Source organism: Pleurodeles waltl, chromosome 12 (genome assembly GCF_031143425.1).
Source record: "Pleurodeles waltl isolate 20211129_DDA chromosome 12, aPleWal1.hap1.20221129, whole genome shotgun sequence".
Taxonomy (NCBI): Eukaryota; Metazoa; Chordata; class Amphibia; order Caudata; family Salamandridae; genus Pleurodeles; species Pleurodeles waltl.
Window position 1 is genome coordinate 246150347 of NC_090451.1, and position 15186 is coordinate 246165532.

General features: G+C 44.5%; 1 protein-coding gene across 1 annotated transcript in view; it reads right to left on the minus strand.

Annotated features, from left to right (window-relative positions):
* The window catches only part of LOC138268205 (neural-cadherin-like), a 506556-nt gene that overhangs the window by 248119 nt on the left and 243251 nt on the right, over nucleotides 1-15186 (minus strand). The window contains exons 13-16 of the mRNA XM_069217644.1: nucleotides 12503-12752; nucleotides 4744-4871; nucleotides 3709-3895; nucleotides 2161-2304 (exon numbers count right to left, since the gene is read on the minus strand). Of these exons, the coding sequence (XP_069073745.1) occupies nucleotides 2161-2304; nucleotides 3709-3895; nucleotides 4744-4871; nucleotides 12503-12752 (709 nt within the window). The remainder of the gene's footprint in view (nucleotides 1-2160; nucleotides 2305-3708; nucleotides 3896-4743; nucleotides 4872-12502; nucleotides 12753-15186) is intronic.

Here is a 15186-nt window from a genome sequence, read left to right on the forward strand (position 1 = left end):
CCGGCCCACAGGTTGGGAACCACTGAATTAATTTATTGTTTTCACTGAGTTGACCAACATTAGCAGATGTCTATAACTTTCTCATGAAAACTGCTTGCTAGAAAATCTTGTACTAGTGGAAGATACATTTTATAGTGTATTGCATGAGACAGTGATGTTGCCAGGAGCTAATCATGGATGTACTGACTGGAGTACGGATGGATACAAAAATGTTACCTGACAAGCCTGATGGTGGGAACAGGAGAAGAGGAGCCAATCATCGATATGTGAAAGACAGTTTACCTATATCTTAGATTTGAACTTTTGGTTTTATTGGACTGATTGCAAATGTACGATTCTTTAACCAATGGCAAAGTGGGAAGTTCTTTAGACAATTTTAACTTAGCCCAACTGAACAGAGAGGAGAGGGCTCATTCCTATTTTTCCCTCAGTAGAGGAGCGCTGATTGTGATCTGTCTGAGGACCTGAACAGTTCCTGATGATTTATTTCTACCTAACGTTATTGCTTAAACTTCTGATGCTGATCCCTTAGATATTGCTTTCCTGATGATTTGGATAGCTTAGAGTCCCCATTTCTCAACCATTCCTTTTTATGGCCCGTTGCTGATGCTGACCGAACAGATGTCCAACTGACAAAGATAATCGTAGCTTGCTGATCCATATGAAGAGAGGTATAACAAAATGCTATTGATCTCATTGTAATTTTGCCTTTTGTTTCTAGGTACCAACCGCTATTTTGATAGAGCCATAGCTAGATGTTTTCCAAATTTATGTTGACTAAGTTGTTTTGCATGAAGTCCAACCATGACTTTCTAATTAGAAGGTTAGTAAGGGAAACCCTGACACGTTACCTGGTTGCTATTAACTAATAATTGATGTTGCTCAGTTGCTAAACCTAGATGTATGCTATTTCTATTGCACAGTTGTTCTTACTATTGATTTGTATTGTGACTATTCAAAGGTTTAGTGGTCAATGCACAAATTAAATTGAGATTCTTTAGAAGGTTTGGTCAACCAGTGCTGTTCTTGTATGCTTATCAGTTTGTGTTGAGATTAATTACATGATATTAGCATTGTTAATATAGGGAAATAAACATTTTAACTTTTAAACAAAGGTGGTGGTTATTCGTGACCAAATGGGTCATGGTGCATGAAGATTACGACTCCAAAGGTTGTTAATATTGTTGATTGATATTATTGATGATTTTGTGTTGTATTTGGGATTTATGGTGGGAATCACTCTAAGCGCAGACAAAAGGTCCATCGAGCCTCTAACTTGTCCTCTTATAAATTAAAGATAAGAAACCAAATAAGGTCGACAAGCTAACAGTCATGGAGAGTGAAGAGAGCGGCACATACTGGCATAGAAGAAAAACAAGCACTCTCAGTGCTTGTCTTGTCATCTGTTTTGCAAAACCTTATAGGCTGCTGGGCCTCCATCAATCTAAAACAAACACTGGCAAAAATCAAAATATTTTTTGTTTAAAAAAACATGCATTGCCATTGTAGGGCCTGGTACTTAAGGGAACTACTTTGTATGTGGATTTGCTCCTTGTGAAAAGGGGGAAAAATCCCATCATTCACAATGAAGGTAGATAGTGGCTAAGTGTGTTAACACATAACTCAGTGCCGTATGCTGTAGTGGGTGGAGGAAAAATGAGAATTATACAATAACATAATGATGCATGAAGATGCCGGATGAAAGCCTCTAACACTGTTTATTACATATACATTTTTAGAAAAATCTAAAGGGTTTGGTTAACGCGAGACATAAAAAACACATGACAAAGTGGCCGCGATTCCTTATGTGTGAAGCCAATAGGTGAACATTTAGCTTTGCACAACCAAAAAGAAGTACGCTGCATGAAAAATCCGTGATAATTCGCAGGCCCATCTTTATTAACCCGATGAGACGCACAGGGCATTTTCTCAGTTCAAAGCTTCAAACCCTAGAATACGTAACTAACACGATTTCATTTAAACCTTCAGGCCCTGTGCGAGAGCAATGCCTCTGTACAGCCCAGTGAAGCATAAAGGAGATTTCGATTACAGCATCATCTACCCATTTAGCTCTCTGGCAGGCCATTAAATTCATCACAGAATGCTGAACCGAACCGATTGCTTCTGTTAGTACCAAGCAGGGAACTTCCGGAAAGTTACCTTCATCTTCATCGTTAGCGCTGACCGTGATGACGGCGCTGCCCACATCCTGGTCTTCCGCCGCGTGGGCCTCGTAGGCGCGCTGGGTGAAGGCGGGCCTGTTGTCGTTCACGTCGCTGATGGAAACGCGCACGTAGGCCGTGTCTGCAGAGACAAGAGACGCACGTGCTCAGCTGTGGAAGCGCTGTCAGCTGCGATCCCTCGAACCGAGGCCAGCCACGCGCGCAATACAGAAACAAGCCCTCGGGCTGCAGGCAACTCACTCACCAGCGTGGCTCAAAAGCACTTGGATTTCAAACTAACGTCAAACTCGTTTCGCCTAAACATAAAACATGTGAATAATTGATGCCAGAAGTCATAACTTTGTTCTTTCTTTCAGCTTCAGCAGTCAATTTGAATTCTACATTCCAGCCCCCCAAATAAACTGATATCAGCTAAAGCTCAACTGCTGCCATGATCCTAGGTTTTGTGGCTTGATAGCTGTGAAGGAAGACATGCCAGTATATCCCCCTCTCTATTATCGATCTCTGCCCTCTTTAGATGTCTTTCCGTTTCAGTCTACCTAGTGCAGACTAGAGAAGTGTGAGATGGCTGGTAGGCAGAAAAATAAGCCCACTGACAGTCCTTGCAATTCTGCTTCAACTAATTACCTGGGATGGACTGACACAAAATGAGGCACCACGTTCAAAGCTCCATGGTTTTCACTCTCCCTTATTTGCTGCAAGCTTAGAATTATCAAGTCCATACACACCTCGAGGCCAGGGTAGCATAATGGGGGCGGCCTAAACACTAATGCCTAACAATATGACACCAAGGCTGGAAAGCTATAAACTCTCATTTAGAGCATTCTGTATGTATTGCGATCATAAAGCACTAACATGCGGCAGTGCAGGGTTTCCAAGGACTGTACAATACTCATGTTTATCAGCTGTGGCTGTGAGTGTAAGACACTGGGCCTTTTTTAGTTTGGCAGCTGGAATACTCTTGCTATAAACGATGTAGATATCCCGTCCTCCAAATCAGAGGTGCATTAACTGCTATATTCAACTATTAACCTTACCTTGAGACATAATCAATAGATCAGTGTAAAGGATGGCACAGTATTAGTTTGAACTCACACGTGAAATAGTGAGGGTGCACTGCACCCTGTATGTAAGGTTCTCTGTTAAGAATGATGCAGGATATTTCAGTCTTTCCAAGGACTGTGTTAGACATACATTCATCACCTGCCCTTCACTAAATACAGTTACCTCTGTTTCAAAGTCTCTTAGGTGCTCTTATGGCAGAGGGTACATTTCACTTAAGTAGTTTCTGACTAGGAGAGCTAGATTTTTGTTTGAGATCATAATCACCATCAACACAATCTACCTCTACTAACGGGCATTGACAAAGCCAATAGAAGCAAACTCAAAGCACTGTCAAACAGAGACCGATTGGCTTTGCCAATGCTTGTTCTATTTTCTGGGACAGACTTAAACATCAGTTTATACTTCTTCAACACAAAGCGATTATATATACAAAACCAGCATAGAAACATTTGTCTCTCACCCGAATTAGGCTGCCCGTGTTTTCCGGGACGAGCAGATTCTGAGCCGTCTGTTGACTTTAATTCTAACAAGTAGGATCCTTTTATCTCTCTGTCAAAAACAGCGGTAGTATAGATTGAGCCAGTTTCAGGATCGATGCGGAAAAATGTGTTATCCCCGTTACGATCATGCAACAAAGAATAGGTGATCTGAAAGAAGAGAAACAACAGCACTGATGAAATCAGTGACAAGCATCCATCCACAAAGAGGAATGTTCTCGAAGCTATGACTTGACAGACCCTGGCTAGCTGCAAGACTTCACTGTTGTTGCCCCACCATGTCTCTTTAAAGCAGTAAAGACTTCCAGATGGGCAAGGTGTCTACTGTGTACTAGATCACAAGTGACCACATGACATGCACAGTGGTGAATTCCCACAACTCACCATGTATTGGACTGCCAATACTTACCATTTTACAAGCAAAATCAGATGGAAATCAAGAAACTGAGGGAAGGACCCATAAAACCTTTGATAAGAATAGCCCCGAGTAGGACTTTATATGAATATAAAAATGAGGATATGTGGACCTTATTTTTATGTTCCTGGGCAAACCATATTTAAAGTTCACATAACAAACAGGCATGCATCCTGGGTGTGATAGGAGATGTTAACTGACCCATCTTATTTGTGAGTAAACCCAAGCTGGCAGAAGACTGCATCAGTCTAGCTGAGAGTCTCAACCCTGTGAGCTGCAGGCTGGACATAGATATCTTACAGAAACACTCATCCTGTTGGTTTACATAACCGGGTAAATAAGAAGTGCTGACCTCGGGGGTATGTGGGGGAAATAAATAATATATGAAACATTTATTCCTTGCTCTTTTTTCATTCATTGACTTCAGTTGTTTTGGTAAAACTCCAACTGCCTCTGAAGTTATTCAAATCATGCACTTCTTATCCGAAATAGGATGCATATTTTATCTTTGATTCAAAATGCGATATATCATGTTCTGCCTCATCGAGCTTTAAATAACTCACCTGGTCTCCTAGGAGCTCACCTTTCCATTAAGATCAAGATCTAGGTCTGTTGCAGACACCTGAAGGACGAATGTGCCGGCCGGGGTCCCTTCGGTGACTGCGGCTTCGTAAATTGATGAGGTAAAGAAAGGAACGTTGTCGTTCACATCTGGAAAGAGTAAGGACAAGGTTTGTCACTGACTGTCAAGGCAAGCAGCCATCTTCACCGTTCACAATTCTGCAGCAACACGTCAGTAGTATGTCACTGAGAATCAAGGCAAGCGCCTTGGAGAGGTGCACAGCTCTGTGCAGCACTATATCACTGAGAATCAAGGCAAGAACCAAAGAGAGCTGCAGAGCTCTGTGTAGCAGTATGTCACTGAGAATCAAGGGAAGCAGCTCTCAGTGCTGCACATCTCTGTGCAGCAGTATATCACTGAGAATCGAGGCAAGCTCCTAAGAGAGCTGCACAGCTATGTGCAGCAGTATGTTACTGAGAATCAAGGGAAGCAGCTCTCATATCACTGAGAATCGAGGCAAGCTCCTAAGAGAGCTGCACAGCTCTGTGCAGTAGTATGTCACTGAGAATCAAGGCAAGCGCCTCAGAGAGGTACACAGCTCTGTGAAGCAGCATGTCACTGAGAATCAAGGTAAGCAGCCATTAGTGCTGCACAGCTCTGTGCAGCAGCATGTCACTGAGAATCCAGGCAAGAGCCTTGGAGAGGTGCACAGCTCTGAGTAGCAGTATATCACTGAGAATCAAGGCAAACACCTAAGAGAGCTGCAGATCTCTGTGCAGGAGTATGTCACTGAGAATCAAGGGAAGCAGCTCTCAGTGCAGCACAGCTCTGTGCAGCAGTATATCACTGAGAATCAAGGCAAGCACCTAAGAGAGCTGCTCAGTTCTGTGCAGCAGTATGTCACTGAGAATCACATCAAGCAGCTATCAGTGCTGCACAGCTTCGTGCAGCAGTATGTCACTGAGAATTAAGGCAAGCAGGTATCAGTGCTGCACAGCCCTGTGCAGCAGTATATCACTGATAATCAAGGCAAGTGCATAAGAGAGCTTCACAGCTCTGTGTAGCAGTATGTCACAGCTCTGTGCAGCAGTATGTCACTGAGAATTGAGGCACGCGCCTAAGAGAGCTGCACAGCTCTGTGCGGCAGTATGTCACTGAAAATCAAGGCAAGCAGCTGTCAGTGCTGCACAGCTTTGTGCAGCCATATGTCACTGAGAAACAAGGCAAGCGCCTTGGAGAGGTGCACAGCTCTGTGCATCAGTATTTGACTGAGAATCAAGGCAAGCACCTAAGAGAGCTGCAGATCTCTGTGCAGGAGTATGTCACTGAGACTTAAGGCAAGCAGCTATCAGTTCTGCACAGCTCTTTGCAGCACTCTATCACTGAGAATCAAGGCAAGCGCCTACGAGAGCTGCACAGCTCTGGGCAGCAGTATGTCACTGAGAAACAAGGCAAGCGGCTATCAGTGCTGCACAGCTCTGTGCAGCAGTATATCACTGAGAATTGAGGCAAGCTCCTAAGAGAACTGCACAGCTATATGCAGCAGTATGTCACTGAGAATCAAGGCAAGCGCCTTGGAGAGGTGCACAGCTCTGTGCAGCACTATATCACTGAGAATCAAGGCAAGCACCAAAGAGAGCTCCAGATCTCTGTGAAGGAGTATGTCACTGCGAATCAAGGGAAGCAGCTCTCAGTGCAGCACAGCTTCGTGCAGCAGTATATCACTGAGAATCAAGGCAAGCACCTAAGAGAGCTGCTTAGTTCTGTGCAGCAGTATGTCACTGAGAATCACGGCAAGCAGCTATCGGTGCTGCACAGCTTCGTGCAGCAGTATGTCACTGAGAATCAAGGCAAGCAGGTATCAGTGTTGCACAGCTCTGTGCAGCAGTATATCACTGATAATCAAGGCAAGTGCATAAGAGAGCTGCACAGCTCTGTGTAGCAGTATGTCACAGCTCTGTGCAGCAGTATGTCACTGAGAATCGAGGCACGCGCCCAAGAGAGCTGCATAGCTCTGTGCGGCAGTATGTCACTGAAAATCAAGGCAAGCAGCTGTCAGTGCTGCACAGCACTGAGAATCAAGGCAATCGCCTTGGAGAGGTGCCCAGCTCTGTGCATCAGTATTTCACTGAGAATCAAAGCAAGCACCTAAGAGAGCTGCAGATCTCTGTGCACAAGTATATCACTGAGAATCAAGGCAAGCAGCTATCAGTTCTGCACAGCTCTGTGCAGCACTATATCACTGAGAATCAATGCAAGCGCCTAAGAGAGCTGCACAGCGCTGGGCAGCAGTATGTCACTGAGAAACAAGGCAAGCGGCTGTCAGTGCTGCACAGCTCTGTGCAGCAGTATATCACTGAGAATCGAGGCAAGCTCCTAAGAGAGCTGCACAGCTATGTGCAGCAGTATGTCACTGAGAATCAAGGGAAGCAGCTCTCATATCACTGAGAATCGAGGCAAGCTCCTAAGAGAGCTGCACAGCCCTGTGCAGCAGTATGTCACTGAGAATTAAGGCAAGTGCCTAAGAGAGGTACACAGCTCTGTAAAACAGTATGTCACTGAGAATCAAGGCAAGCAGCCATTAGTGCTGCAAAGTTCTGTGCAGCAGTATGTCGCTGAGAATCAAGGCAACCGCCTAAGAGAGGTACACAGCTCGGTGAAGCAGCATGTCACTGAGAATCAAGGTAAGCAGCCATTAGTGCTGCACAGCTCTGTGCAGCAGTATGTCACTGAGAATCCAGGCAAGAGCCTTGGAGAGGTTCACAGCTCTGTGTAGCAGTATATCACTGAGAATCAAGGCAAGCACCTAAGAGAGCTGCCGATCTCTGTGCAGGAGTATGTCACTGAGAATCAAGGGAAGCAGCTCTCAGTGCTGCACAGCTCTGTGCAGCAGTATATCACTGAGAATAAAGGCAAGCACCTAAGAGAGCTGCTCATTTCTGTGCAGCAGTATGTCACTGAGAATCACGGCAAGCAGCTATCAGTGCTGCACAGCTCTGTGCAGCAGTATATCACTGATAATCAAGGCAAGTGCATAAGAGAGCTGCACATCTCTGTGTAGCAGTATGTCACTGCTCTGTGCAGCAGTATGTCACTGAGAATCGAGGCACGTGCCTAAGAGAGCTGCACAGCTCTGTGCGACAGTATGTCACTGAAAATCAAGGCAAGCAGCTGTCAGTGCTGCACAGCTTTGTGCAGCCATATGTCACTGAGAATCAAGGCAAGCGCCTTGGAGAGGTGCACAGCTCTGTGCATCAGTATTTGACTGAGAATCAAGGCAAGCACCTAAGAGAGCTGCAGATCTCTGTGCAGGAGTATGTCACTAAGAATCAAGGCAAGCAGCTATCAGTTCTGAACAGCTCTGTGCAGCACTATATCACTGAGAATCAAGGCAAGCGCCTAAGATAGCTGCACAGCGCTGGGCAGCAGTATGTCACTGAGAAACAAGGCAAGCAGCTATCTGTGCTGCACAGCTCTGTGCAGCAGTATGTCACAGAGAATCAAGACAAGAGAGCTGCACAGCTCTGTATAGAAGTAGGTCACTGAGCATAAATGTAATGTTTTTATCATTGCTGTGCATTGCTGTCCAGCAGCGCACCACTGTGAAACAAGGAAAGCAGCTCTCAGTGTCACAACCCTCTGTGCAGCAGTGCATCACTGAGAATAAACCCCCACTCACGATGGACAAGACTCGCTCTGTCATGAGCATCATCCACTCCGGAGCCCCTACCAACACCTGTCCCCACCACATCTTCAACAAGGCCAGTACCTCGATCGCACCCAAGCTCCGCAAGAACGTCAACTGCTCCCTAGAGTCAGCAACCTTCCCTGAGGACTGGAAGCACACAGAGATCCATCCACTGTTGAAGAAACCCACAGGGCCCCATCTCGCTGCTGCCCTTCCCAGCCAAGATCGACAAGAAAGCAATCAATATTCAGTTCCGCCAACACATCGAGGACAACAATATCCTGGACATCTCCCAATCAGGATTCAGAACTGACCACTGGACCGACACTGCCCTTCTCGCCGCCACAGATGACACCCACTCCCTCCTCCACCACGGCCAAATAGCAGCCCTCATCCCACTAGATCTTTCAGCCGCCTTCGATTCAGTATCCCATCACACCCTATGTGTCAGACCCCACACAGCAGGCATATGCAGCAAGGCCCTTCGATGGATACACTCCTTAACAGCCGAACACAGAAAGTCAAGCTCCTGCCACACCTGTCAGAACCTACAGAAATCAGTACCCCAAGGATCCTCGCTGAGCCCCACTCTGTTCAACATCTACATGACCCCGCTTGTTACAATCATCAGCAACTAAGGTATGACCATCGTCTCCTATGCTGACGACACCCAGCTGATCATCTCCTTGACCGAAAACCCCTCAACAGCCATGAAGAATTTCAAAGACAGGATGGAAGCAGTCACCACCTGGATGAAGGAGAGCTGCTCAAGCTTAACTCCGTCAAGACCAAGATGCTCATCCTGGGACCATCCTCCTCATCCTGGGATGACTTCCTGTGGCCCTCAACACTCGGCAGCCCACCCATCCTCACAGATCACGCACAAAACCTCAGTGTCATCCTCGACTCAGTGCTCACCATGACCAAACAGGTCAACTCCGTTGCATACACCTGTTTCCATATCCTCGAACCCTACAGAAGATCTTCAGGTGGATACCAACCGACTGCCAAAAGACCATGACACACGCCCTGATCACAAGCAGACTTGACTACGACAACACCCTCTATGCCGGAACCTCCAAGGAGAACCTGAGTAAGCTGCAACAAATCTAGAACGCCGCCGCCAGACTCGTCCTCGACGTACCTCACTGAGAACAGATCACAAGACATCTCCACTGGCTCACTGTCGAGAAGAGAATCAACTTCAAACTCCTCATTCACGCCCTCCCTAACATCGGATCCGACTACTTCAACCACAGCCTCGCCTGGTACTCCCCTTCCAGACCTCTCCGCTCCTCCCAGCAGTTGCTCACCAACGTACCCCGCATAAAGAAGTCCTAAGCTGGAGGAAGATCTTTCACCTACATAGTAGCTAAAGGTTGAAACACCTTACCTCTCCACCTGAGACAGTTGCCATCGCTACCTCAATTAAGGAAGGCCCTCAAGACCTGGCTCTTCGAATGAACGCTGCGGACATACCCCAGAACGCCTTGAGACCCTATTGGTGAGTAGTGCGCTCTAGAAATAATTGATTGATTGAATGATTGATTGAAAGGTATTATGGCTCCACACCTCAGTGCAGCAGTACATCACTGAGTATCAAGGCAAGCAGCTATCAATGCAGCACACCTTTGTGCTGCAGCAATACATCACTGAGAAGGCAAGCAGCTATAAGTGCTGCACACCTCTGTGTAGAAGTACGTCACTAAGAATCAAGGCAAGCCGCTATTAATGCAGCTTTATGTCACTGCAAATAACAGCAAGTTAATTCTGCCATCCCTTGTGCAGCAGTTCGGCACATGAAAACAGGCAAGTAGCTGTGAATGCTACCCATCCCTGTGTAGCCAAGAGTGCGTCACTGAGAATCAAGACAAGCAGCAATCAGTACTCCACCCCTTTATGTGGAAGTACGTTTACTGATAATCAAGGCAAGGGTTTATCAGTGCTGTCTTCCTTTCTACAACCCCTTATCAATTGGAATCAAGGCTGGCAATTATCAGGCTGCTCAACATTAACACCACTCTCTGTCAATCTAGTTTTTGGTGGAAATAGCCTATGAGCCTATGAACTCAAATTGGGCCGCAAATTAAAGATGCCTATTTCACATTATAAGAGCTTAATCAGGCTCTACTTTTTAGACCCCTCAACCAAGACCATGTGGCTATTTTGGCACTGAACAACTCTAAAGGAGATTATGGGAACATACTCTATTCTAGTCTCCTACAATATTAACTGAACCAACTTAAATTAACCTATAAGCAGCTTTCTATCTAGTTAGAGCTCTTTCTAAATGCTATTCCAGCTCCAGATCCGAGACAATTGCTCCACTGGCTACTTGTGCAACTGACAATTCTATTTAAGATTCAGGGCCAGATTTACTAAGATTTTGTGTTGGGGTTGCGCCACTTTAGTGGCTCGGCCTCAACCCAAAATCGATGTTAAGATTTACCAAGCCAAGCAAATCAAGATTTGCTTGGTTTGCATGGGTTTTTATCTCCAAATTAACGGAACACAGTGCATAGTGCTGCCTTGCATTACCTTGCACCAGGAAGGTGTTTCATGAGTTGAGCACAAGCACTCAGGTATTTTTACACAAACCTATATTCATTAAAGTCAGTAAACATGGGTTTGCACCAAAATGGTGTGCCTACACGAGGCTGGTGTAACAAGGAGAAATATTTGTATTTCTCTTTGTTACTTCCTCTTTGTACGTGTGCTGTATTCTGCGGCACACATACAAAGATACAAAGAAGAATAAGCCTCTAAAAATAGTTTTTGTGCAAGCAGATATCGCCTACTGCACAAAAACTATTCTGACCACAAAGCAAGCACCCTTATGTCATGGTGCAAGGGTGCCTGCATAAGCGATAGGCAGCCAGAAGTGTGCCAGCACTGCGAGAGAGAATAAATGTGACACCACGCAGTGCAGCAGCTTCCCTTACTGCGTTTCTCAAATGTTTAATAAATCTAGACCTCAGGGTTCTGCAAAGTCGGTCCTGTAGAGCCGGGCCCATGCCAGATTTTTAGCATATCCACATTTAGAAAAATGTAGAATTCTGAAAACATCTTGTTTCTAAATGTGGATATGCTAAAAATCTGGCATGGACCTAGCTCTCCAGGACCGCCTTTGCAGATCCCTGGTATCCTATGCGTGTCTAAATGGTCTCTAATTGTGGCACAAGTTTAACTCAGACAATTTGATACTACTCATCATGCATCACGTTGAGAAATAATTAAGGGCCCAATTTACAATTTTCCCCTATTAACAAAATGTTGTACTACTATACCTCAAATACTGCACATGTTACACGTTACTGGCATACTACTCACTGAGTGACGTGAATCTCTAAAAGCTATTTCCACAATGAAGAACACTACGTGGAGCTCAATTATGAACTATGAAAAAAGCTGTCAAATGTGAGAATTCATATTTTTTCTTTCGACTTTTCTCCATGTAGAAAACTGTTTCCTGCTTGTTGAATCCTGTTCCTCTATTTACAGACCACGTTTTGGCAAAGGGTTGGATATGAGTTTGTGAAGGTTCACAAATTAACACATTTGTGGACATTTACAAAACGAACAAGGGAGACCGCGCCTTGATCCATCCACTGCTCCGCCCCCATACACGTGCTGTGGTAAATGGATTTACAGCTGTTACCGCAAATTCTGAATGCCCGGCAGTCGTAAACCTTACATTTGTGCGCAACATGCTTTATGAGCGTAAATGACTAGGTGAATCGGGGCCTCAATCACTACTGTTCTAATGATCTATCCTATAGCCAACTGGGAATCCGTCAAACATTTCTCTTCCATAGTTTCTAGATACAGTTTGGTTCTCCTTGTTCAGACATGCTTGCTGCACTAAAAAATATTGAAATCAAATCAAATACATGGTGCCTATCCTTCTGCAGCAGTGTGTTGATGACCTTCAAAACTAGGGTCTATCAGTACTGACCACCTTTCCGCAACTGTGCACCCATGGCCATCAAGAGAGGCAATCATCGGAGCAGTTCCCAGGTGTGCATGGTACGTATCTATCAGTACGTCACACTTTTTTGAAGTGGACATCTAGGCATCATTTGATCAACCTACCTGTTAAATTGATGCGTATCATCACAAATGCAGCCAGTGGCATGGCAGCGACATTCTGCGCCCGCACCGTCAGCAGGAAATTTCTCGTGGTCTCGTAATCCAAGGGCTCAGCCACCAGCACCGAAGCAGACCGGTCCTCTCGGTTTGGGGTTAGGTAGAAGCGGATGGGCATGTTTGTTTCCGGAAGAAGTCCCTCTTCCAGAATATACGTCACACGAGGGTCACCCAGAGGAGAGTTTGCTTTAATGGTCTGTCCAAAAGAAAAATAGCAGATATTTAGGGACTCCTTTTCCTTCAGACATAGGCTAATGAAATAAGAAACCACACGCCAAATATGCAAATGTAAATGTAATGCATGTTTTGGTTAATCACATAGTAAATCCATGGAACGCTGAGCATTAAATCCACTTTCTAATGCAAATTTCCCATCAAGGAACTAATAATATATGGGATGAAATACCCTCAGAAATACTGTTCTAAGTCGCCGAGAATTTTGTTTAACATTTAACAGGAAGGATGCCACGTTTCTTTACGAGGACATATAGGGGGTTATTTCAACTTTGGAGGAGGTGTTAATCCGTCCCAAAAGTGACGGATATACCACCAGCCGTATTACGAGTTCCATAGGATATAATGGACTCGTAATACGGCTGGTGGTATATCCATCACTTTACCGTCACTTTTGGGACGGATTACCACCTCCTCCAAAGTTGTAATAACCCCCATAATTTCTGAATAATGAACGGCAATGGATATCCTAATCTATATAATATATGGTCACACCATTACCTTTCCCCAAAAAAGGTTACATTCTTGGTGTCCAGCTCTGTAATAAGAAAGAGTATGATCGCAGCAATTATAAATCGTTTACTGCATCACTAAAAACGCTTTAGTTCAGAATGTACACTACCATATCACGAGATTGATACTTTCTGTAATGAATGATAGTTTTGCAAGATATTAATATCATCTTTCGGGTTTTCGTTTTCATGAGAACAGATAACTTAAACGCTAGTTTTCCTTTTTTGCATTGTTTAAATAGCAGCTGTAATTCTGCTCGAAGTCCTGCAGTTCACTATCTGCAGGTTTTGGCAGTAGATAGCGATGTCACAACACACTTATAATAAGGCATTCCAGTTAGCTACATCATGTTATTATTACATGTGATTAGAGATGTCACAGCAAGACTGTAATAAGAAAATTAGAGACAGGTTTTCATAAAGGGATCGAGAGCTTCCATGTATGAATATTTGCATTGAGCAAATAGATAGCACTGTTCCCAGACTAGTCTCAAATCACCTATTGTTTGTGTGGCTCGTTATTAAATCAAAGGGCATGCTATTCACTATGGCAACATGGATTATGGGGGTAAACAGAATACCAATTTGCTGTCATTACTTGAAGGAAGGATGTGCCCAATTTAAGTTACAACCATCCAAGCACCGATGAGTGTGGTTCTGATAGGTGTTGACAAGGGCAGTGAACGCACAATGTGAGCTACAAGAGAAAGAACGAGCAATCACAGTCACCGGCCACTGTTTGGAAAGCCCCTTTACTTACATTACTTGGTAGAAAATGGGACTGATCCCAACAACTATCTGTGGGTAGAGTTAGTGCCTCAAAGAAGGGCAATATAAGAAATACATGGTGGAACATTGGCATGGGCATGTCTGAAGCTTCAATAGGGGCTAAAACCAGCACACACCTCCAAGGCCAGTTCACGTTCACCAGTTATATATGGTTCTGCTGGATATCGGTCCGATTACAGGGAGATAGATGTTTGAACAAAAAGTGAATTGCAGCTTGATTGCAGTTAGATCTTTGAGCTCATGGATAGTGTTGAATTATAACAATTGAATTGAGCAGAAGAATCCCTTTTATCAGTTTCAAGATGGTATAAATCAATGTCTAAATCACATCACATTGAAGACGAAATAACTGTTGAGGGTAAAACTCCTACAGCACTCTATTAACAATGCTAAACGACTTAGACCCACTGATGAAACACTGCCCCTGGCACCTGACCCACTGATGAAACACTGCCCCTGGCACCTGACCCACTGATGAAACACTGCCCCTGGCACCTGACCCATAACAATCAGACAGCAGCATGAGGTCCCTGCTAAGTCGTTAGCGATTTCCCAGCAAATGTGTGGGAATAGTTTCGGCAAGTACTGACAATGTAGAGCAGTCGGCAATGTCACAGTGGTATGATGGAAAGGATTTTTTAGATTTTTCAAAACCCACAAGATGAGAGTTTTTTTTTTTGCAAAATGGCAAATCAATGTCCTTGATCCACTGGGAATTTTCTCCCAGAAAAAGTGGAAACATTGGAGCTTAAAAAGCGACAGATCCCCCTTCCCTCTTCTTCTAAGTCCACTGAGGCTCTACACATTTTAAATAGGGTAGGAGGGATAGCCGTCACTCTTTGGCAAATGTTCTGCATCTGCCAAACTCTTAATAAGGCTCCATCGTTATTGTTATTTTTCTCCTGCTGACCATCGTTGACAGGAAAATATATGGCTATCATTGCTGTACACAGCACCTGTCTTAAATAAGTTGGGCCAATATTATATCACAGAGCCCCTCTGACAGCCGAGCCACCTATAGTTCTGCTGTAGGAAACATACTCTTTTTATATCAAAACGTAATTCTTACCATTTAACCTCTATTGCTTCAATAAC